A 25682-nucleotide genomic window follows, 5' to 3' on the forward strand; every position below is an offset into this window, starting at 1 on the left:
TTTATTTGCCCCAAATGAGTGATATTGTTATTCAAAACAACCCCATTTTTGGCGAAACTCATAACTTTTCAAAGCAATTAACTAGATATATAGTGCCATGAAACAAATTATTCGCCTTGAAACAATCTTAAAGTTGTCTGAAGACTACTTCAGTTTTTAATGAATACAGTAAAAGTTATTGGAATAAAACTGTATTTCGAAGAAACGCCCTAAGCTTCGACTTTAAATTTATTGTAAAATAAAAAGTATGACAGATAGGGCTCAAATGTCTTCGGCAAACTTTTCCAAAATTTGTCGTTCTACAACTTCGCTGAAGATCGTTTGGCTCTAGCTAGAATGATTAAAAAGTTAATTTTTTGATCTTGGTAAAATTAGAACCACCCTAACTGTTGTTTTAACAAAAAGAGGGGGCTCATAAACTATGAAAACTTCTCCAAAGACTTAATAAGGCTAAGTTGTTTAATTTTAGTAAAATCTAAAAAATCCTGCTAAATTTGCATTCTGAACCACTGTGCAGTGAGATCTCATGCGAGAGTTGACGCGGTCTTTCATGGAGTACCGCATTCAGAGCCTGATCTGCGCTAGTCAGAAACGTTCAGCTGAGCCTACTTACACCGGCTAAGGTAACGGGTTTAGAACGTACTTGGAGGCATACCGAAGTTCTAACGGGACAGGGGCCAAATAGTACTATGTATTAGCCCATTTGCCGTTTCCTGGACCCATTCGCGTCACCTAGGGATATTTTTAGAAATCTGTGCGCAGCGTCTGGTCACTTTATGATAGGGTAATAAGTCATTCGTCCGTTGCAACCATCGCTTTCAAGATGGGAGAAAGGTGGGAACATTTGACACTTTTGAGTGTATTAGTTTAATACTTGCAAAATTAAGCATGGCGGCCGGGGCCCTTGAAGTGAACGAACGAGCATCCTGATTCTTTGGCGCACGATGAAAAGTGAGAAAAGGCCGAGCTTCACCTCGGATCTGCCTATTAGAACACTTAGGGACACTTTTTACTTCGAAAAAAAGCGATTAAATTAACTATGACCGAATCGAAAGAAAACTTATGGCAACAGAAAGGCCCACTACGTCATTTGTTTGTGCTTTTCTTCTTCATATCCTCTTGTTTTTTCGGCTTCATCAAAGAAAAATGACAACCGCACTCACACATAGAAAAAAATGTGCACACCTGTAACCGTCTTGCATCGCTTTATTGAAAACCGTGTTCGATAGACGAATCATACACGAAGAGGGTAATGTCGATTGGCTTCTGCGCTCTTGCGAGCCGACTTCGTTAGACTTTTTAGAGCTACGTTAAGTCTCTCGTTTACACCGAAAAACCACAAACAATTCTCGAGTACTTTTTCAAATGGACGTAAGTAACATTGAGAGCCTCTCTTTGTTTACTTTCTCTTTCGTTTATTACGACGTCATTACAACACTTTGTACTAATTTTCCAGTACATATCGAAAGCCGACGGTTTTTACTACAATATTAGGGACCATCCATAAATGACGTAGCATTTTTTGAGCGATTTTTAACACCCCCCTCCCCCATCGTAGCATTTCGTCACAAACTTCTAAATACCCCCTGGTAATTACGTAGCTTGACGGTAACTCTACCCCCCCTTGTCCCCGCAAATTTTTTTTAAAAAAATGAAAAGCTATGTTAGTTATTCCCCTTTAAAAAAGCTACGTAGCATGACATGACCCCCTACCCCCCTGTCGTCACACATCATCACAAAATACAAAACTCCCCCTCCCCCATATAATGCTACGTCATTTATGGATGGTCCCTTATGCAAAGAGTAGAGTAGTAAATGTTGAAATGGCCGAGTAATGAACAGAAGAGAAAGACCTCAAAGAGAATCTCTCATTGTTACTTACGTCCATTTGAAAAAGTACTCGAGAATTGATGAGCTAGAGGACAACATTGAACGCGTTATTCGCAAAACTTTTCCAATCGATCTCGGAAAAAATGATCCAAAATTGGGCCTACCGAATGAGGTTTGTAAAATGTGGTCGCAATGGGCTGTTGTCTGATATTATTTTTAAACATTAAATTGCATGCCTTATGCTACCAAAACAGACAGTCAACAATTGTATTTAATGGCATTTTCGTTTTTGACAGTGTACTACACCGGTGTAGTCGGTGCTACACTCATTCAAACTTGGGTGTAATCAGTCAATCTCTTTCTTTGCACTACACCGGTGTAGCACCAAGAAAAAACGAAAACTCTATAAGCTTTATTCTCCATTTTATATCAATTTGAAGAACGTCAAACAATGCTTTATATTTATATTACACGATAATTAATAGGTGCGGTTGCGGTAAAACCGCGAGGTAAATGTCTATTTCCCGCAGTGCTGCTGCGGAAAAAACGTTTTATCACACAATTCCCGGAGCGGAAGCAGTAATTCTCGCACTGTTGCGGTAGTTACGGTATAATTAGGATATTTCTGATATCGATCCTAATGTGCCGGTTAGCATTTCAGTTGGACTAGGGTGCTTTATTTTAAAAATTTTGATGAAACCTTAGCGGAAGCGGCACCGACTCGCTTCGACAGAGCTGATTCTGGATTTATATGGCCTTTTAAAGAAGTCATAATCCACTGTCCAGCTCCATCACATCTTAGCAAGACTACCTATGTTGCACTAGGTCCGAGGTATAGTTCGCAGTACCGACCCTTTTTGACGAGAACCGGTACTACGGTACTGATGCCCTCAGTACCGGTAGTACCGGTAAAGTACTGGTACTCGAATTTCTTTTAAAAAATTCGAAAAAAGCTTCAAAGTGAAATTGAATGCTCAAACTGATGACCTTATTATCAGGTGATTGATTTATGCTGATCAAAAAAACATGTTTAATATTTTTAATTGATTCGGAATGGCATGACTCATTTCAGCAGAAAATATTTTTCGTATGCGGCACCTTCTTTTATTTCGAAATCTAGGCGACTTTGAAATCAATAACTGCTAAGCGGTGCGACTTTTGTCGACTTCAACAGATGGTAAATCGTCGCTGTTGTGCTATCTTAGGACAAGCGCCATTTTGCACATTTCGAGAAAAACGATTTTTAAAGTTTGAGATTGAATATCTCGAAACTTATAAATGGTATAAAAAATTCAAGGAAGGCAATTGATGCTTCTGTCTATTCTGTGTTAAACATTCAAATTTTACAAAGATCAATTGACTATGTTGCGAGCTTTTAGTATAAATGTAAACAAAAGTCGCACTCACACGTGTCATAGATGTGTATTGATGACAAAATTTGTATAGCGTGTCATAATCGTGCATGGAAAATTTTCCATAGAAAAAAATCATCAACTATCAACTTTTATTCATATCATTGGCTTCATTTGGTCTATAAACAATCAGTGAGATGCATTTTGAAGGAAATAAGTCAGGGAATCTAGCAAAAATAGTTATTTTTGGTTACAGTGTTGCCAAATATGCTATATTTCCAGTTTAAATCTTAAATTGCATTTTTTCACAATTCGCGCATTTTTGTTTTGAAAATGATTATGCCATTGTGTTTCTGAGATAGTTTTACATATAAAAACATCTTATTCATCAAGATAATTTGAGCCAATCCCACTACACAGTCATTTGAAGCAAAAAATTAAAAATTTCTCAGCGCATTTCTGGCTATATCTCAGTAACCATGCAGAAAGTCGAAATTCTGTAAACGCCACTTTGTAGAGATTATTTAGACAAGTAATGTGGCATATCTAACTCAGTTTACCCCAAAATGGCGTTTGTCATAAGATAGCACAACAGCGACGAAATGTAAGAAACACTATTAACAACAGTAAATCAAAGCGGGAATGGCAGTAAATCCGAGCAGGCTGCTCGCATTTCCTCTCTTGATTTTCTGTAAATTGGTTTTGACCTGCATACCAAGGCTGTTTGCTTTCCTGTAAACTATGGAGTTTTGCTGAATTTTCCGATCCATAATAATTACAAATCGCCCCATTTGGAGTAGTTCACCAAGTCTAAAATTGTTAGCTAGTAAATCACTTCGTTCTTTTATAAATAAAGGTTTACGAGCAAACCAAAGACATGACTTAGATCATAGTTTAATTACGCGCCACCCAGTGAATAATGGAAACCAATCAGAATGTCGGTAATAAAAAAATCGTAGCAAATTTTTACGTCTCTTACGCTAGATGTGAAAATTTTGAAATTTAGTAGATCGTTAAAATCAATTTCGACAAAATAAAGCAGGAATTTAAACATACCGTTCAGTACAACGGGAGCTAGTAATGTTTAACTTATAGAAGGTAATTAATTTAATTAAAAGCCATCTTGCAGACCGATATTTTGAAACAGGTCCCCCTGAGAGTCCACAATTTTTCATAAAAAATTGTGTGGTACCGAAAATACCGGCAATGGCTTTTGTTCAGTACCGGTTTTACGGTACCAAAATGGGTCGGTATTCCCGGGATTTTCGGTACCGGTATTACCGGTACCACGACCCTAGTCCGAGGGAAGGGTGTCGTTAAGCCTGTGAACCCTCGCTTTATCAATATCTACTCGGGTAGTCCACAGCGGTGAACTCACTTTACTCCGACTGAGAGTTCATCGACGGAGGAATTTCTCCCGACATGGATTCCGCTTTCTTGAGCCATTTACCTCATATCTTTATCGAGGCGGAATTTCTCGGTACCGGTACCGATATCTGTTTCGTGAACCAATTAGCTCCCAGCTAATAAGAATTACCAATGTCGAAGCATTTCTACTGGCGCGCATATTGTACAATCTGAAGCATAAATAAATTGTATAGTCCATCATAGTCCTAGCACTATTGACGTAACACCAATAGCGCGTCAGAGAATCTTGAGTGACATCCTTCGACACAAGTTTGGCTGTGCCAACCAGTAACGCGGGTCACGTCGTGTAAACTGTCGAAACTGTGTACGAGTTGCGATAGCTAATTGAATACCTGTAATGATAAAACTGTCATCATTAAACTTTTCGTTTCTTCATGATTTAGCCGCCGATTTATCCTAGTTTCTCAGAACATAACAAATTTGACGTTCAATAATATTAAATATAAATGCGAATTCCACTCCCCCAGTAATTCGTTTTGCCGTGGGCAAATATAGGTACCTGGACACGTATGGTGCTACTTCAGATTCGAGTAATTCTATCAGTCTTAGATGAACCTAGGATCCAGCTCGCCTAAAATTAAAAATCTTCGGGGTCTTTGGTAGATACTTCATATTAACAAGTCAGGTTCGGACCGGATTTCTCGATTTTTAAATTTTCTGGTTCGGGTTCGGGTTTTCAAATTTCTAAATTCTCAGGTTCGGGTCGGGTTCTACCAAATTTTCAATCTCGGGCTCGGGGTTTTCAATTTTAAAATGTTCGGGCTCAGGTCGGGTTCGGGTTTTTCAAATTATGTAATTTCGGGCTCGGGTCGGGTTGGTGTTTTTCAATTTTCAAGCTCTCGGGTTCAGGTTCAAAAAAATTGAAAACCGGCCATCTCTACAGCCGTCTCGAACTGTGACGGTTAAAAGGAAAAACGTCGAGAAAACATTGTACCATCTACCGTCGTCGGTGGAAATGACGAAGGCGGATATTTTTATAAAGCTGTTTTCATCGTGCATTGTGTTATTTCGACCTAGTATTTTCACGATGAAATACACCTAGATTTTTTTACGCGGGGGATACGTACCGCGTAAAAAAAACGCGTAAAAAACCGCGTAAAAATGACGATAATTCGAAAATCCGCGTAAAATACCGCGTTAATTGGAAAATCCGCGTTAATTCGAAAATCCGCGTAAAAAAACTCAGCAAAAGACTTAGAATATTTTTGGAAGTTTTTGTTTGCAAAAAATATTCTAAGTCCTTTTGAATGCAAAAGACTTGGATGATTTTCGGGAAGATGGAAGAGACGGGTCTGGAAGACTCCTTATGGTCCACACCCCTACAATATGGGTATTTTCGGAATGGTATTGAAGAGTAGGTGCCAGAAATTGATTTTTGACGCCATTTTGAAATCAAAGATGGCGACTTCCGGTTTAGCGAAATTCGCTATAACTCAATCAATATGGATATTTTTGGAATGGTCTTGCGGAGTAGGTGCCAGAAATTGATTTTTGACGCCATTTTGAAATCAAAGATGGCCACTTCCGGTTTAGCGAAATTCGATGTAACTCAATCAATATGGATATTTTTAGAATGGTCTTGAAGAGTAGGTGCCAGAAATTGATTTTTGACACCATTTTGAAATCAAAGATGGCGACTTCCGGTTTAGCGAAATTCGCTATAACCGAATCAATATGGGTATTTTCGGAATGGTCTTGAAGAGTAGGTGCTAAAAATTGATTTTTGACGCCATTTTGAAATCAAAGATGGGGACTTCCGGTTTAGCGAAATTCGCTATAACTCAATCAATATGGATATTTTTAGAATGGTCTTGAAGAGTAGCTGCCAGAAATTGATTTTTGACGTAATTTTGAAATCAAAGATGGCGACTTCCGGTTTAGCGAAATTCGCTATAACCCAATCAATATGGGTATTTTCGGAATGGTCTTGAAGAGCAGGTGCCAGAAATTGATCTTTGACGTCATTTTGAAATCAAATATGGCGACTTCTGGTTTAGCGAAATTCGCTATAACCTAATCAATATGGGTATTTTCGGAATGGTCTTGAAGAGCAGGTGCCAGAAATTGATTTTTGACGCCATTTTGAATTCAAAGATGGCTACTTCCGGTTTAGCAAATTCGCTATAACTCAATCAATATGGATATTTTCGAAATGGTCTTGAGGAGTAGGTGCCAGAAATTGATTTTTGACGCCATTTTGAAATCAAAGATGGCGACTTACGCTATAACCCAATCAATATAGATATTTTTGGAATGGTCTTGAGGAGTAGGTGCCAGAAATTGATTTATGGCGTCATTTTTAAATCAAAGATGGCGACTTCCGGTTTAGCGAAATTCGCTATAACCCAATCAGTATGGGTATATTTGGAATGGTCTTGAGGAGTAGGTGTCAGAAATTGATCTTTGACGTCATTTTGAAAATTTATGGCGTCATTTTTAAACCAAAGATGGCGACTTCCGGTTTAGCGAAATTCGCTGTAACCCAATCAATATGGGTATTTTCTGAATGGTCTTGACGAGTAGTAGACAAAGATTGATGTTTGACGCCATTTTGAATTCCAAGATGGCGACTTCCGGTGTAGCCACATTTACTATAACCCAGTCAATATGAGTGTTTTTGGAATGATCCTAACGATATAATATAATATATTTTTTGCAAAAACCGTGTTAATAGCGAAATCCGCACAAAATAAAAACTGCCAACATTCTTCTAAGTTCTTTGCATTTAAAAGGATTTTATTCAGAAAAAAGTCTTTTGTATTCAAAGGACTTAGAATATTTTTGCAAAAACCGCGTTAATTGGAAAATCCGCGTAAAAAAACCGCGTTAATTGGAAAATCCGCGTAAAAAACCTCGTAAAAAACCGCGTAAAATCCGTTTACCCTCGGCACAAATAACCAGTGCAACATCCAAACAGTAATGGTCTCGCATATCGAGCGTGTTTGAGATATAGCAGGCTATGAATAACGGTAACTTAAATTGATCAAAATTTTAAGATATTTTCCTGAACGTATTTACTTTTAGAACTGGTATCAAAAAATAGTACACTTTGAAACTCGTCTATTCAATAATGTTGTTAAGGCTCATATTTTATTATTTTGAGAAAATCAACCAGAATACTATACAACAGCGGTTTTCAACCTAGTTTACACCGCGGACCCCTTCGAAACCACCCTGTTGTCTATATATTATTTTCAGTCTGCTACATAAAGTTATCCGACGGATTTCGGATGAGTCATCAAAACCACATCCTAGGTACGCTTCATTCATTCAGTAGTAAAAAACTAAAAGCACACTTACATCTTTCGTCTTGAGACTCGGGGTTGATCGGGACGAGCTGGATCCAGACCGGGAAGGCGGTCGATCGTTTGCACCCTTGAGACTGCTCGAACCGGCTTTATCGTTTCCGTTCAAACCGACACTGTCCCGATCTCGGCTCTCCAGTGAAACGTGATCGCCGTTCGGCCGAGGTGATGGTGTACCCTGCGAAGGAAAGGAATGTTAGTGAGAATGAAATCGATCGGCCCACTCCTCACCAAAAAAACGGAGTGAATAGTGAATTGATTATTTCAACAACGGGCGGGAAAAGTACTACTTCCTTTCTATATGTTCTAAAATAGCTAGCAGCAGGGTGCGCATTGACAGAGCGAGCTACCGGTACGCATAATACAGTGGGAAAGTGGTGGCTAGTGAATTCGTGGATAAATACAGGAAAAAAAAAAATTAAAGGAAAACCATACACCGTCAAATTATAGACAAAATGAAAGAAGATAGTAACAAAGGCCGTGTGGACGGGGAAAGTTGTGTACACTAGTTGTTTGGTTCAGGGTAAACCTTACCGTTTCGTTTGCGACGTCCACCACCAACTCCTGTTCACTTTTGTCGCCGTCGCTTTCCTGCAAAATAATAGGCGGGATTTTGATAAACCGTAAGCTCAACTAAGCTAAATTGAAGAAACTATTGACGCTTCCGAACAACTGAAAAGTGGACGGCTTACTGAACTAAATTAAACTTAAGATGTTGTTTTACAAACGAAAATATTTTCTCTTGTAACATGTCATCATAATGCTTGGAACGTTGTTCGTGGAGTAAATTAAGTCGCACTGACTGACTTTATTCAATCGTTTCTACTCTAATTCGTCAACTTTGAAAGCGCCAAAGAACACTCATCCACTGTACGTGATGGTGACGGTGGTGGTAGTAGTAGTAGTAGCGCTCACTAGCTCGCTCTGTCGGTTGCTAGCATAAGCGTAAGTTAACTAATCAGTTGCGCTTGTTTTGATGGATTTGGCTGAGGCTGACTATTGGTCATCGTATGTCACTATAAAATTGATTTGAGAAAAATGTTGTTTAGCTAAACGAGCAACTGCAGTTTTAGAAGCGAAGCAAAGTACATTTGGCCATGCTGAGACTTGGTTTCCCGCCCGATGTTATGTGAAACAATTTTTTTGCTGTGGTATGTTCTAATGTTCAATAGAATCCAATAGGAGCTGATGTTAATAAATGAGTGGCTGTACGTTACCCGTCTGTTCCCGAATGATCGTTCGACAGTCGAAGCATTCTGAATGCAGGCTAACGCATTGCCCCGAAGATATAACCTAGACTGATCTGGCACAGATACAGACAGGTAACTTACGTGGTTAAGTTTTTCCTCTTTCCGTCGCTTATTCTCGCTTTCGAGCTCCAATGGGGATCGGGGTCGGTACTTTTCGCGGTCAGCAGGAGACACGGAGTTGCGCTGTTGGAGATAAGATAAAGTATTTGAATTAATAGTCATTTACTCTACTTTTGTTGTTGTTTTAGGTGAAGTAGGAGGAGATGAATTTTAAATCTAATCTATTCATCTACATTTTTCAAGAAAAATAATTTTACCGATTGAGTTGTCTCAAATAACGTCTTAGATGGACTGTAAACAAATCGACCCTAGACATTATTTCCCAACCTAAGACCACTGACTTTTAACTTGAATAGGTATTTCACATTCGAAAGCAAATTCTCGAAATGGTACAAAAATGTCAAAATAAGTTTTCCAACCAGTTTTGCAGTGCAGTGTACTTTTGTTTCCATCGATCATCCAGCGATGGAGGCGCCTGTACGCTGTATTGAAATGATCTTACTAATCATATCCACATAGAACAGACATACAAGCAAGAATATTTTTTCACGGAAAACCTGAGTATACAATAGAACAAAAAAAAATTACAAATCACCATTGCACTCAATTTCGCATACGTGAATAATTATTGTATGCCATTTTGCACACAAGGTCCGTATATCGACTGCAGGAAGACTGCTAATCGATCGTACCGCCAGCTAGCGGCAAGTTGCTACTAGCTGTGTCATTTGAAAACGACAGTTATTTTTCTTTCACACATTGAAAACTTGACTTATATTTCAGTTATCAGTGTCATATCTATTAATTTACTGAGATGTTTTTGCCATTTAAACCAACTAGAACTTACCATTCGTTCCTCGGCCGATGGCCCGCCCAGGGGCACCTTGAGATCCTCCCGGTGCAGATCGGGCGGTGCTTTGAGCAGACTTTGCGGTGCTCCATGCGGCCCCAAGCCCATCGGGCCACCGAACGCCGTCAGTGGACCGGCCAGCGCCCCGAGGCCCGGTATCGGTTGCGGTGGTCCTCCCGGGATTTGCTGTGCGTGAATCTGTTGCTGCGACGGGAAGACGAGGAGGTGAGCGATCGAGCGGCGGGAACGGCGGAGGTGGCGATAAAAAACAACGAAACGAAAAGAGAAAACGTCGGGTGACAATCGAAAATTAATTAGTAATACTGTGAACGATTGCTAACCGCGGCGGGTCCCCGCCCACCGTTCCCGGGGCGGGACTGCGGTTTTCAACAGTACACTACATTTGTTATAAAATATGAATGGGCTGGGCAGTTGAATGCGGCAGGATATGGTGGCGGATAATTATAATGTATAAATGATTTAATTGCATTGTTGAGATTATCATTATGCACCTACAAAAGGCTACCTACAAACATAACTTGGGAGGCGAGTGGGCGGGCGGGAGTTATTCGCCATTGCAAACATAAGTCTATATGCGTGTGTGTGTATGTGCGTGTGTGTGTGTGAGGATGTCAAACAAACCAGTCATGCAAGGGTCTCTACGGCTGTTTCCGGGTAACGGACATTGTTTGGTGGGGGGAAAGCAACATCAAAGGGTGTGATATGTTAAATATGGATGACGGCGATTAAATTGTCCGTTTAAATAATGAGTAGAAACGTTCATAAATGCAAATGGATGGACTTGAATATACACAAACGTGCCGGTTATTGATAAATGGTGCTGGCCGCGGGGGTTTCCCTCCGTTTCGGTGGATCGATGCTCGTTCGCGGATTACTGTTGGTCCGACGACCGTGAATGTGGTGATTTGATTAACACTCGGAATACCAAGGGGGTAAAAAAAATGGGAACGCTTACTTTGACCGGTCATATCTCAGCCGTTACATAATCGATTTTAAAACTGTCTTCACCAATAGAAAGATATATCTTTTGTGAACACGTCGAATTAAAAAAATAGAAGAATAGAGTTGTCTACCGTAAGTTAAAGTAAAAAGAGAATAACAAAGTCAGTGAGAAAAAAATGGGAACGCTTCTTTGACTTGCCATATCTTAGCTGTTTGTTCACCAATTTTAATTCTTTCTTCACCATTGGATAGGTAAATCTTTTATAAAAACAGTGAACAAAGAATGATGGAAAGCAAATTTGTATATCTGAAGTAATTGTAAAAAAAGTAATTGAGAGTCAGTGCAGACGAAATGAGTTTTTCTGTTCAAACAATCGTATCACGACCATTTGTCAGCCAATTTCAATTTTCCTTACACCAATGCAATCCTTAGAGCTACTAGACTTGTAATATATGCAATAAATAGTAGATTTTCAAAAATTACTATACTTTTTCGAGTTTTTAGGAGATAAGATTTTTACAATGTACGTGGCATACGGCTTTGAAATTCTTTGCGACTTGTTAGTTTTACGGTTTGAAAATTACCTGTTTACTCAATAGTTCTACATATTATACATGGATATTATTATATCAAAATGTTTGCACAAACGTGGAGAAACACAATATTGTATGTAAGTTACTTAATAATAGAGTGTGTTAGGACGATTCAGTAAATACGAAGAAGTTCAGAATTTTAAAATATTCGTCATATAACTTCAAATTTGAAACGATGACCCATACATTTTAATACACCAATCGATTGTAATTGATGGCGGCTACAATTTCTGAAAAAAGACATTTTTATATTTTCTCAAAAAATAGCCAAAAGTACGTAGAAGTACAGAAATTTCATTTAGTTAGCAAATAACGTCGAATTCAAAGCGATGGCCTATACCTTTTTATATACCAATCGATTATAATTGATTTTGGTTACAATTTCTGGAAGAACAATTTTTATATTTTCTCAAAAATAGACAAAAGTACGTAGAACTACAGTAATTTCATTTAGTTGACAAATAACTTCAAGTATTCAAATCTATCACCTATGCAATTTATACACCAATCGTTTGTAATTGATTTTGGCTACAATTTCTGAAAGAACAAATTTTTATATTTTCTCAAAAAAATAGCCAAAAATACGTACAAGTACAGAAATATCATTTAGTGGGTAAATAACGTCGAATTCTAAGGGATGATTTATACTTTTTTATACACCAATCGATTGTAATTGATGGCGGCTACAATTTTTGAAAGAACACATTTTTATATTTTCTCAAAAAATAGACAAAATACGTAGAAGTACGGAAATTTGATGTAGTTGGCAAATAAGGCAAAATTCAAAATGATGGCCTACACTTTTATATATACCAATCGATTGTAATTGATTTCAGCTACAATTGTTGCAAGATAAACTTTTCATATTTTCCCAAAAAACGACAAAAATACGTAGAAGTACAGAAATTTCGTCTGATTGGCACTGCGAATTTCTGTACTTCTACGTATTTTTGGCTAATTTTTGAGAAAATATAAACAATTGTTCTTTCAGAAATTGTAGCCGCCATCAATTACAATAGATTGGTGTATAAATAGTGTAGGTCATCCCTTTTAATTTGCAGTTATTTGCCAATCAAACGAAATTTCTGTACTTCTACGTATTTTTGTCGTTTTTTAAAAGAAAATATAAAAAGTTTATCTTGCAACAATTGTAGCCGAAATCAATTACAATCGATTGGTGTATAAAAAAGTATAAATCATCCCTTAGAATTCGATGTTATTTACCCACTAAATGAAATTTCTGTACTTGTACGTATTTTTGGCTATTTTTTTGAGAAAATATAAAAATTTGTTCTTTCAGAAATTGTAGCCAAAATCAATTACAAACGATTGGTGTATAAATTGCATAGGTGATAGATTTGAATACTTGAAGTTATTTGTCAACTAAATGAAATTACTGTAGTTCTACGTACTTTTGTCTATTTTTGAGAAAATATAAAAATTGTTCTTCCAGAAATTGTAACCAAAATCAATTATAATCGATTGGTATATAAAAAGGTATAGGCCATCGCTTTGAATTCGACGTTATTTGCGAACTGAATGAAATTTTTGTACTTCTACGTACTTTTGGCTATTTTTTGAGAAAAATATAAAAATGTCTTTTTTCAGAAATTGTAGCCGCCATCAATTACAATCGATTGGTGTATTAAAATGTATAGGCCATCGCTTCAAATTTGAAGTTATATGACGAATATTTTAAATTCTGAACTTCTTCGTATTTACTGAATCGTCCTAACACACTCTATTATTAAGTAACTTACATACAATATTGTGTTTCTCCACGTTTGTGCAAACATTTTGATATAATAATATCCATGTATAATATGTAGAACTATTGAGTAAATAGGTAATTTTCAAACCGTAAAACTAACAAGTCGCAAAGAATTTCAATCAACCGTATGCCACGTACATTGTAAAGATCTTTACTCCTAAAAACTCGAAAAAGTACAGTAATTTTTGAAAATCTACTATTTATTGCATATATTACAAGTCTAGAAGCTCTAAGGATTGCATTGGTGTAAGGAAAATTGAAATTGGCTGACAAATGGTCGTGATACGATTGTTTGAACAGAAAAACTCATTTCGTCTGCACTGACTCTCAATTACTTTTTTTACAATTACTTCAGATATACAAATTTGCTTTCCATCATTCTTTGTTCACTGTTTTTATAAAAGATTTACCTATCCAATGGTGAAGAAAGATTTAAAATTTGTGAACAAACAGCTAAGATATGGCAAGTCAAAGAAGCGTTCCCATTTTTTTTCTCACTGACTTTGTTATACTCTTTTTACTGTAACTTACGGTAGACAACTCTATTCTTCTATTTTTTTTATTTGACGTATTCACAAAAGACATATCTTTCTATTGGTGAAGACAGATTTGAAATCGACTATGTAACGGCTGAGATATGAGCGGTTAAAGTAAGCGTTCCCATTTTTTTAGACCCCCTTGGTAGTCCGCGTAACTTTTTACCCCCTTGGTATTCCGAGTGTTAAACAACACCGTGCGCCTACTGATGGGCGCTGCGATACAATGCAATGGTTGGTTAGATGGGTGGTTGTGGTTGATTGGCGATCAGTGTGAGGACATCGCGACACTTTGTCATTTTGTGTGGTGATGTTATTTTTTATGCCGTTCATTGGTAGCTGTGGGTAGGATATTGATATAAAGCTTTTAAAGCTTATTTTTTGCGATTGTTTGGGGATAAGTACCGCAGTGGAATCATTAGATGGTATGACAGACAATTACAAATATAGAGCGGATACTTATTTATCTGCGATACAACTACACACTATTTCATTTATTGTGCTTTGATGTTTATGAAACGTATTTTATTTTTCAGTTAGTTAGAATCCATCCAATCTATTTTTTTGTGCGATTTAGAATCCATCCAATCTATTTTTTTGTGCGATTTAAAAAACTATTCTGCATTTTTCCTTTTTTTCGAAAGTTATCCTACTGATGTAGAGATAGGGTCCCGGAAGGGATCCCCGTCAGAATCACTCACTCCATTTCCAGACGAGACGAGAAATGTCACCCACTAACACACTGCTTAAGGCCAATTGCAGCGGGCAGTGATTCTGAACGTGATATTCAGTGTACGGTTCAGATATGTGCGGGCGTAGTGACTTCACGATCGCGTGTATCATCGCGAAAGGCTGGAGCGTTTGTACGCTAACGTGTTCGATCGCGTGGGCGTTTATATATCACGTATGCTAGTAAGTGTGTAACTACGATTTTATAACCGTGTGTCCATTCGCATATTCGCGTGTGTTCTTTGGCGATCGCATGCAGACCGTGAATCTGATACTCGATTTTTGATGTACGGCTCAGAAGCTCTAGTTGTCTAGTGAATATGAGCATAATTTTTCTTATTGGTCCATTGATCAACCGATTCATCATCGCGCGAACATGGATGTTTGTTGAGACCGCGTTTGTAAATTTATAAGTGGTAAAATGCACAATTGGTCACTGGGGTGTTATCCTGGTTGTGAAATAGTTGGCGAGAATCTGATACTTAATTTTTAGTATATGGTTCAGAGGCTCGAAGAGAGTAAGTTTATCAATATCACCAAAGGCGAGAATCTGATACTTAATTTTTAGTGTATGGTTCAGAGGCTCGAAGAAAGTAAGTTTATCAATATCACCAAAGTAGGATGCTAAGTCCGAGGGTAAGATTTCCGGACGTGCTCGATGCCCTATCGCTTGAGACCGCGTTTAAAAGTTTATTACTTCTCAAACATGCACTTAATCATCGGGGTGTTTTCGTGTTTGCGAGACCGCGGGCTTTGGTGTGCGTTGATGATCGCGAAGGTTTTAAGTGTTTGTATGTTAACGTGCTGAATTCTAGAAGAGAGTGAGATTCCCCATATCACTACATTATGTTGCAATCGGACGTTTTGTTTAGTGGACATGAGCGTATTGCTTTGATTGGTTCGACTGAAGGCAGGAACCTATGGTACTTGGGTCGAGGGTAAGGACATTCGGACGATCGCGCGAAAACAGGTTTTTGTAGGTCCGTGCTTGAGACCGTGTTTAAGAGTTTAGAAGTGTTCACTTAATCACAGGGTTGTCTTCATGTTGCGAGATCGCGGACGTAGGATGAAGCCCAAGCGTTTGTATGTTAACGTGTTTGTCGCGTCTGCTAGCGTGTATGTAACTGCACGTGGATAAATTCGATTTTGCAACCGTGTGGTCATTCTCATATTCGCGTGTGTTCTTCAATGATAGCGCAGACCATGATTCTGAAGCTTAATTATCAGTGGACGGTTCAGATACTAGATATGTCGCCGCGGCAACGAGATAATTATTCATTGCCAGCCGTGTGTAAGAAATGCATCGCTGCATTGCGCAGAGAAGTTGATGTTGATCTTAAAATCCCGTCGTGGTTGCGTTGGACATGCAAATCTGGGAACTATCTCTCGTCGTGATAAGATTCTTCCCTAGAGTGACAGGAAAAAAATTACCCCTATCGGCCCACCCCTGCTTCGATTCCTAGTCCCACCAGGAGTACTTGCACCAAATTTGAAGCAAATCGGACAAGTCTAGCTACCGGACCAACGTGCCTGAAGTTTGTATGGGATTTTTCGACAATTTACATGGAATAAAGCCGCAGTTTTGCCGCTAGGTGGCAGTGTATGTATCGTATTATCACTGTAAGTAAAAATAAGAAAGATAATTTAATTGTCTACAACTTTGTCGAAGACTGCTAGTGAATCCGACTTTGTTAAAAGAAGTTATTAAACTTTTAACGAAGTGATGTCTGAGTCAGTTTTGCATGGGGCCTAGCAGTGCATGGTTGTGTATCAGAACTCGATTCGCGCGAACAAAGCATTTTTATGGTATAACCGTAAGATTTAGCTCTATGATATATTCAGAAGAATTGTATAAATAATACGAGCCATGTTTTGGTTAGAACGTTTTAGTTCCACATTTTACCACATAGAGGGCGCCAACATTAACTTTTCAAGAGAAAGAGATAGAAATTAGGTGTCTTCCACAAAGTTGTAGAACAGGCACTTTGCAATAATTCTTCCGAACATTTTGATATCCTATCTCTCTTCTATGAAAAGTTAATGTTGGTGCCCTCTATGCGGTCACAGTTGGAACTAAAATTTTCTAACCAAATACAACTCATAATATGTGTTAAAATTCTTCTGAACATACTATTGTGCTAAACCTAACGATTATTTCACAAAAATGCATTTTTCGTGGGAATCGAGTACTGATATATTACCAAGCACTGCTAGGCCCCATGCAAAACTGACTCAGACATCACTTCGTTAAAAGTTTAATAACTTCTTTTAACAAAGCCGGATTCACTAGCAGTCTTCGACAAAGTTGTAGACAATTAAATTATCTTTCTTATTTTCACTTACAGTGATAATACGATACATACAGTGCCACCTAGCGGCAAAACTGCGGGTTTACTCCATGTAAATTGTCGAAAAATCCCATACAAACTTCAGGCACGTTGGTTCGGTAGCTAGACTTGTCCGATTTGCTTCAAATTTGGTGCAAGTACTCCTGGTGGGACTAGGAATCGAATCAGGGGTGGGCCGATTGAGTTTTCAAAAATTCACTATTTTTCTGGGCAGTCTATTCTTCCCCCATATCGCTAAAGTTCCCGGTCATGTCGCAATGAAACGTGTTGTCTAGTGAATATTAGCTTCTTTTTTGTCCAACTGACGACATAAGGCTAGGCTGCTAGGACCGAGGGTAGATACTGCAGGACGTAAGCGATTCATGATTGTGCGAGCGATGGGTCAATGATTGAAACCGCGTTTGAAAATGTATAGGTGTTAAAACGTTCACTTAATTACCATGAATTAGCAATTAGAATATATTGGCTCAAATGACACGTTCCCCGTATGTTTCCGGGGATTTATACCTTGCCGAGTCTTCTTGTAATTTCCCTGATCGGAAGGAAAGGAGAAGGAGGGAGAAGGTATAATTGAAAGGGTGGGAAAAATAACAGCAGGAAAGTTAAACCCAAGCCCTTTACCACATTGGATAAGGAATTTTAGTACGTCTCTGAGTTTCAGTCGTCCAAACACGCTGTCGTCTACATAAGGACAGCTGAAAACTCGAAATTGCAATTGCGTTACTGCTGGGCAACTGTATATCAGATAGTATGAGGTTCCGTAGTCGGATTCAAAAAGATTAGATGAAAATGACTGAGCGCGCTGAATAGTTGTCATATGATAATTGAGCTTGCAGTGGCCAGTTAAAGTTCTTGTCAGCATGCCGCAGTGGATTTTCGAAAAATGTAGGATATCTTTGTTTGGCGTCACGTTCATAGATTTCTCCAATGATTGCGATGCTCGGACGAAGCCCAAGACCGCATTTTTCTCTTATCCAACTTGTCGAAATTGGCAGGGCGGGAATAGGATCAACGCAGTCAACCGCTGCACCTGCTCTGGCCAATATGTCAGTCCAGTAATACCGGAATGTCCGGGAAGCCAGACAAGGTAGATAGTGATAACAATGCTTAGTTCTTCAATTTGGGTTCGGCATGCGATCACCAGCTTGGACCGTGAGTTGGTCGAGCTAAGGGCCTAGAGTGCAGCTTGATCATCGAAGCATAAGTTTATAACTTTGCCGGGCGAGCTCTATCGAAGGGCCGATTGTACCCGCACAAAATAGCGAAGATTTCTGCTTGGAATACTGTACAGTATCTACCTAGCGAGTGAGATTGATCCAATTTAATTTCACGACAGTAGACACCAGTACCAGCACGTCCCTCCATCAGAGAACCGTCAGTATTACAGGCCATTTCCGATTCTTGTTGTCTCTCCATATAGCCAGACAACCACTCCTCTCGAGAGATAATCTTCACATGGAATGTTTTGCAAGGAAAACTACATGTGAGTGTAATATCGCTGGGAGCAAGAATTTCTTCTCCTATGTAACCATTTTGTGACTACAGCCGTGTCTGGCTGGGAACAAGATGAACTGTCCCAAAGACCAGTAGCCTGCATGTACATGACAGTGCTTCTTGTATAAGGTTTGTAATGTAATGGTTTGACATTTAGAAGGGCTTCAGGGGCAGAAGTCGGAGTTTTCGTGTAAGCACTAGTCAACACCATGATCGTCATTATTTGCAGATGATTTAGCTGTGATTGGACCTCCTCCTTTTGCCTACCCACAAGACATCCGTATGACAGTATTGGATATACAATTGTTGTGTAAATAGTCAAATACAAACATACAAATATTTGGGTTTGAAACCCCAGGTCTTTCCTAAAGTTCGTCTGCGCTGCCTGAAGGCAATGCACGCTTTCTTGACTCTGAACTCAATGCGAGCAGACAAATTCAGTTTCGAATCCAATATAACCCCAACGAATTTGACTTGATCTTCTCCAAGTAGCTAAGAACTGTAAGGAACGAACCACGGTTGTTATTTGCTTCTGCGTTAAACGTCAGCGAACCCGTAGGTTCGAAATACAAGCTCATCAAGTTTCCTCAATAAGTCGTTGGCAACCAGGTACAGGAATAATGCATGCGGTTACTAAGCATTGCGTTCATCCAACCCGAGAAACATTAGCCGACCGTGTTTATTTATTTATTTATTTATTTATTTATTTATTTATTTATTTATTTATTTATTTATTTATTTATTTATTTATTTATTTATTTATTTATTTATTTATTTATTTATTTATTTATTTATTTATTTATTTATATTTAATATCAACAGACACAGTGTGGTCCTAATGATAATTTCTTAATCTATTTAAAAAGTCAAATTGTAATCTGCTACGTGGAATGTGAAGATCGAACTCGGATGACACTCTGTTGAAGGTCCGCTGCAAACCAATGATGGCACCGTTTACTCCATAGTTAGTCCGGCGAAGAGGTAATCGGAGGAATAAATTATTGCGAAGGGCACAAACGTTCATATTTATCGCACTGAGAAGCTCGGGGCAGTCAATCCGATCTTGCAAAATATCCGAAATCGTCATAGCACGGAATAGAACCCGCCGCACTTGCAATGTATCGAGTCCAATAAGCAAACCCCGGCTTTCGTAACATGGCAGCTCGTGAGGGTTGCTCCAAGGCAATCGACGAAGGGCAAACCGAACAAATTCGACTGCGTTATTTGCACAGGTTAACTGACCAGTTCTTTGATTAATCAGTTGCAAACTGTCAACAAACTAGATTTAGGTTTAATTTTTCTTTAGGATTTTCCATAACTTTTTGCTATTCTCATTATGTTGAATGATCTCTCCTTGAAAATATCAACATTTGGTCTTTTTCAAGGCCCACGAATAAATATTTGGCGCGTTTGTGCACCCATTCCAAAGATGTTCATTATTAGTTCTACAAAATTTATTATACCTTTTGTCCCTTTTACGTTTCAGGTGCAAAATATCCAAAGAGTCGTAGTTGTTCAAGTTAATTACATTAACATGTTTTTCGGAAACCAAATTATTAGTACACTCTTTCGACACGTTAGTTAGAACAGATTTCCTATCATCTAAATTCTCTTTTAATTTCGCGAAATCCAGGATTCTCGAAACAAGTAGAGACATGGCTTTTTTTTATTTCGATTATAGAGGTTTTAACCTTACGGTCATTCGCCTCTTCGGGTTAGAAAAATCTCTTTTGAAAAATTTCCAACCCTATGTGCGGGGTCGGGGCTCGAACCCAGGTGCGCTGCGTACAAGGCAATCGATTTACCAATACGCTACGCCCACCTGTGTCAAATATCTTTTCCAATACTTCATTTAAAATTGTCTTCCTCGTGGTTAGGTTTATTCTTCAGCAAAATTTAAATCGTCACATGATCTGAAGTTTTACAATTGATATAAACGCAGGGCTTGGTCGCCCACGCTACGTACTCCCTAAACTCGCAATTACTGAAAGGTCTGTTCTCAAATGTATGGTAAAATTCTACTACATATAGTTCCTATTCATAAGGCTGGCAAAACTCACAATATTGAAAACTGTAGAGGAATCTCGCTACTAAACTGTTTGGCTAAAGTTCTGACATCATTGACGAATGTCAGCACGGATTTGTAAAAAAAAAACGCTCGGCTACTTCGAACTTGTTGACGTATCTTGTATACGAGCAATGATGTTGATTTCTAGTTCCAGCCGTCGAGAAGCGTCAACAAGAGGATTCAATATATTTCCTGAATGGGTTACTAGATGGCTGTATTCTTACCTTTACGGAATGGTCCGCTTTAGTTAGAATTGACACCACACGCTCAATGGTATTTGAAACGCCAACAGGTGCCCGTCAAGAAAGTCGCCTAGGGCTTATCCTTCAAAAATCTCGACACCCACATAAAACCTGGAAAATTAGCTCTAAGCTGATATCAAATTTTTCATTCAGAACTCGGCCTGCTGTGCTTCAAGATGACATAACAAATATTGAGGAGTGCTGATTGCTGAATGACATGCAGATCAACGTCGATAACTATAACATGATACGTTTTAGGCTCTCAACAATACTAAGACATTGCAAATATATACTTTTATCCTATGTCATCGAGAGGGTAGATTCTATCCGTGACTTGGCAGTGTTATTCGACAGAAAACTTTGTTTCACCGACCACGTCACAGCAACAACGGCGCAAGCTTCTACAATATTGGGCTTTCTCCAACGGAAAACTTTTAAATTTTCTGGATTGCCACGTACTGCAAACTATATACTGCACACTGGTCTGAAGCATCTTGGAGTATGCAATACTGGTACAGGCGCAATACATCGCCGTTCAATGCGATCGGTTGCAGCGCGTTCAAAGAAGCTTTGTACGAATCTTGAATCGGAATGTCCTCATTCCGCCTTCTCAATAATTCAATGAAGACATCCGCGGAATATCGATCACTCCTCCCCGTTATTTTCAACTTAGGTGTCGCTATAACAACATTATACTTTTCACCCAGATTACTTTCAACGTTTTCTATCGCCAATCTGATGTCATCCCCTGCTGTACACTATACAATAATCGAGCCATCGTTACCGTTTTTCAAGTTACTTATCGTGGTTTGGAACTAGTTTATTCTAAATTCTTTAAAAAACTTTTTCAAAAAAACGAATCAAATGAATTCCAAAAACTTTATTCCCTAAATTAACGCTCGCAATAAGCTTTTGAAACCAAAAAAAAAAATGTTAAAAATTTTAAATGGTAAAATTTCCGACAATTTTTTTTTCTCTAGCTCCATCTGGATTTTATTTTGGAATGGAACATACTAAAAGGATCTTCCATAGCTGTTGTAATTTTATATATTTCCGCTTGGGAAATTTTGACTCTGGAGTAGGATGGTTTTCGCTTACTCATCATTCGTTGACCTTATCAGGAAATATGTTTTTAACATATTTCTGAAGCCAATCATTGAGTTGTCAAATTTTTTAATTCACAGAATGGGGACAAGGTATAGTAATATATATCTGTTGTCTATTTAAACCGCTTGATTTTTTATAGAAATTTATTCTTCTAGCTTTAAAGTTAATAACGGAATATGGTCGAGAAATAATCATGTTTGATAGCTCCATGGAATGGTCTGATGCTACACTTGAACAACCTAGGGGAAACAATAGCAATATGACAATAAAAATGAAAACGCTCGTTTTGGACTAGACTATCGTGAAATTTGCTAGTGGGCACATGGTAGGTGAAGTATGGTGAGAGCTGAGAAAAACAAAGAAACTCTGCATTAACAACTGAACAAAAAGAAACAGGATGGGCCAATGTGAAGTATATTTTCGCATCCTAGTGTCAATTCAGATTCTTCTCCTCGTTCCGGTAATGTTGTGGATGTTTTTTTGCACAGTATAATTCTTTTGAACTAACTGAATGCACCAAGTTTCCAATTTCGACAAAAGAAATATTTTCTATTTCAATAAACACTTCCATTATAGATGACCGAATCTTGCAATCCTTGAAATCAACCGCTAGTGTGAAGATTTAAAACGTTGGAACACCCTTGAGAATCATTCAAATTTCGATTCACACGTTCCTCTCGTTCGGTTCGTTATTACCTTGTTTCCTTTTGTAAGAATTGTTGTTACGGTAGGTCTTCGTTGCATGTTTTGACATTTTTTTACTCGTTCACCTAGTTGTGTCCGGTGAGGTAGAAAGCGATCTGAGTTTATTTTATGAATATTTATTTCTAAATTGATACCATAGTTTCCAACGCCTTTATTAGTACGTAAACTTGGCAAACTTGATTACCTTGAATTTAAATAAAAATGTGGAAGATCATTGTTAGGTTTAATTTTATATTGAATTTGAAGTGTGTAGTATTTATTAACCTTCAGTCTTTAAAAATGATTTTCTGCATACGACCATCTAGACGGAGTTTAACGAAGCATATTCAGTCGATGGAATTTCTCCCCACTTTTGCAAGTATATCTTGTGGGTAATGCTCGTAATGATACCGTTCAAAGCTGCAATAGTTATTGGTTTGTCAGCGAAATTAATCGATTTCATATATCTTCAAAAAAAAAGAACGCTCGTGGCGATAGATCACATGACCAATTAATTGTACTATTTAATTGTACTATAAAGTGATTTAAAAACGATTTTCAAGCCTGTATCTTTGCATAACGAAATTGTTGATAAATCATGACTAAAAGCAATGAATGAAAATAATCTGACAATAATTCCTATGGGATAATAATTCCGAAGCAAAACATTTCAATTAATTTACCGACGTGTAGCATCCATTTCTGGCCAGCAAAGCACGACAAAATTCATTTTCTGGCATTCTAATGTGTGTTTCTAATATATTAGGCGAGTTGAAGTAGTTTGATTGCATGTTACATTCGATATGTTCTTCCTACTTCATTCATTTGTTTTTGCATATCAAAAATAATCTCGGTCAATTTATACGCTCCTACTCCATCTCTTTGCATCTGTTTATCATTATTCAGCATGTTAGTTTTCTTTTTGAAATATACTCACAATCTCTCTCTCATTTCAAATGTACAAACGCTCGTATCCTTCGCGATAATAAAACCTGGTCATAAACGCGAACCTGAAATTGCGACCATAACACATACTTGCGACCGCGATCTCGCCAACATTAAAACAACCCGGTAATTAAGTAAACGTTTTAGTACCTATGATACTACAAACGCGGACTCCAGCATGAACCGTGTTCGCACAATCATGTATCGGTCAGGTTTGAAAGTGCCCCACCTTCCGTTCTGGCAGCCTCCTAGATTCATGACTTCAGTTGGATAAATTGTCGTCATATCCACTAGACAACACCGACCATGACAACATGACCGGGAACTATGTATATGGGAGAATTCATTATATTCTAATAACTGTACACTGAAAACAAAGTGTCAGATTCACGATCATTCAAGAACACACGCATTTAAAATCAATTTCATACTCGCGAAGTACAATACACTCTACCACATGCGACATACTAACACCCTTCACGATCAAACACGGTGACTACAAACGCTCGAGCCCTTCGCGATCAGGGTTGTTAAACGATAATTCATCGTCATCGTCGATAACGTTAACCACCCGGCAACGTCATCGGATTTACGTTAACGATAATGTATCGTCGAATTCATCGTCATCGTCAATAATTCATCGGTGGTTATCATGATACATTTTGCGTTAGTTTCCCGTTTATTGGAGTTGAAGTTGAAGCGGTTAACTTTCAATTGAATAGAAATAAATACCTATTGAAGGACACATTGTTGAAAATCAATAGTTTTGGACATTTTCAATGCCCAGGTGGGCCGACGATGCGTGAAAATGGAATTATTTCAACTTTTCGGGAAAAAGTGAATTTTTCGTAAAAATCCACGAAACGACTTTCGTTGGCTTATTACGAATCTGGTTCACTAATCAAACGAATTGTTTGATAACAGTTTAACAGTCTTTCTACTATTCACGCGCATCATTCGTAATATGAACTATTCTTTTCGAAGAATCCCCATAATAGTTATTTTTTCGAGAGTTGTCCTACTGAAGCTGTAGAGCTAGGGTCTTGGAAGGGCTTTCCATCAGAATGACTCACTACCATTGCAAATGAAACGGAAAATGTCACCCACTAAAACACTGCTTAAGACCAATTGCAGCTGGCCGAGATTCTGAATGTGATATTCATTGGTTCGCTCGGTGAGCGAGCGTGTTGACATCACAATCGCGTGTATCATCGCAAAAAGCTTGAGCATTTGTACGTTAACGGTCGCGTGGATGATTGTATATCGCGTGTGAAAGCGTGTATGTAACTTCGTGTGTAGAAATTCGATGATGTCTCGATGAGACAATTGCATTCTATTAGAATTTCGTCATGCTGTGATGACCATGATGCTGTGAAGGGAAAGTTGTTGGCAGTTGGGAGATGCATCGTAGTAGCCATGCGCGATGGATGCAAGTTTTTTCGCTCTCGTCAATTTTTTGAGAAAAAATTGAAACCCTTTCGAGAGTGAAAAATTAAAAATAATTGGGAGCACATTATGTGTTGTCACCAACAAGTGTTGGTTGTTCGAACTGTTCCAGTATCAGGCTGGATCACAGCTGCGCTTTTCTTCCGTTTGACTGTCAGTGGCGGAGATGAAGAACAGAAAAATTGTGCACGCCAATGTCCAATGCATTTGAATGACAGTGAGCTAACATGAAAGTGGAAAATAAACTTCGGAGTTTTTTCATCTTTGAGATTTAGGGTATGGCTTACAAGAAATTATCGTTTTTATTCTTTTATTCTATTTATTTAATTCTAAGCAAAATATTTACAAATTGCGTTATTTAAATATATTACTAACTGAAACAATTTGGAAAATAGTAGCTATCAAGAATAATAGTGCTGATGTTGTGAACATTTTTGATAGTAGCTAGCGGGTGCGAAAAAAATTATCTATTTGTTTTAATTTTCAACAGTAAAAAATCTTAAGTTTCGGAGAAATTGATTTGTAATATGTTTAAATCGTAACTCACCTCTTGTGCCTTTTCCTTTCTTTAATTTCAAAGAGCGATTAAATGCGCTATAACCAAGGCCCATTAGCCTTGACAGGTCCTACCTTTGTCATATCCCAGGAACCAAAGGAGTGATAATAACCTTCTTAGCCAA

The 25682-nt window shown here is 38.2% G+C and overlaps 1 protein-coding gene across 15 annotated transcripts in view; it reads right to left on the reverse strand.

Moving 5' to 3' along the window:
- Nucleotides 1-25682, reverse strand: part of LOC131685024 (protein groucho) — a 518750-nt gene that overhangs the window by 6597 nt on the left and 486471 nt on the right. For 7 of the 15 annotated variants that reach the window (XM_058968363.1, XM_058968362.1, XM_058968356.1 and 4 more), the window contains 4 exons: nucleotides 10073-10279; nucleotides 9247-9348; nucleotides 8450-8506; nucleotides 7911-8093 (listed from right to left, as the gene is read on the reverse strand). In XM_058968363.1, the coding sequence (XP_058824346.1) occupies nucleotides 7911-8093; nucleotides 8450-8506; nucleotides 9247-9348; nucleotides 10073-10279 (549 nt within the window). The remainder of the gene's footprint in view (nucleotides 1-7910; nucleotides 8094-8449; nucleotides 8507-9246; nucleotides 9349-10072; nucleotides 10280-25682) is intronic. The other 8 variants (XM_058968365.1, XM_058968364.1, XM_058968360.1 and 5 more) reach the window with 3 other exon arrangements.

This window comes from Topomyia yanbarensis, chromosome 2 (genome assembly GCF_030247195.1).
Source record: "Topomyia yanbarensis strain Yona2022 chromosome 2, ASM3024719v1, whole genome shotgun sequence".
Lineage (NCBI taxonomy): Eukaryota > Metazoa > Arthropoda > Insecta > Diptera > Culicidae > Topomyia > Topomyia yanbarensis.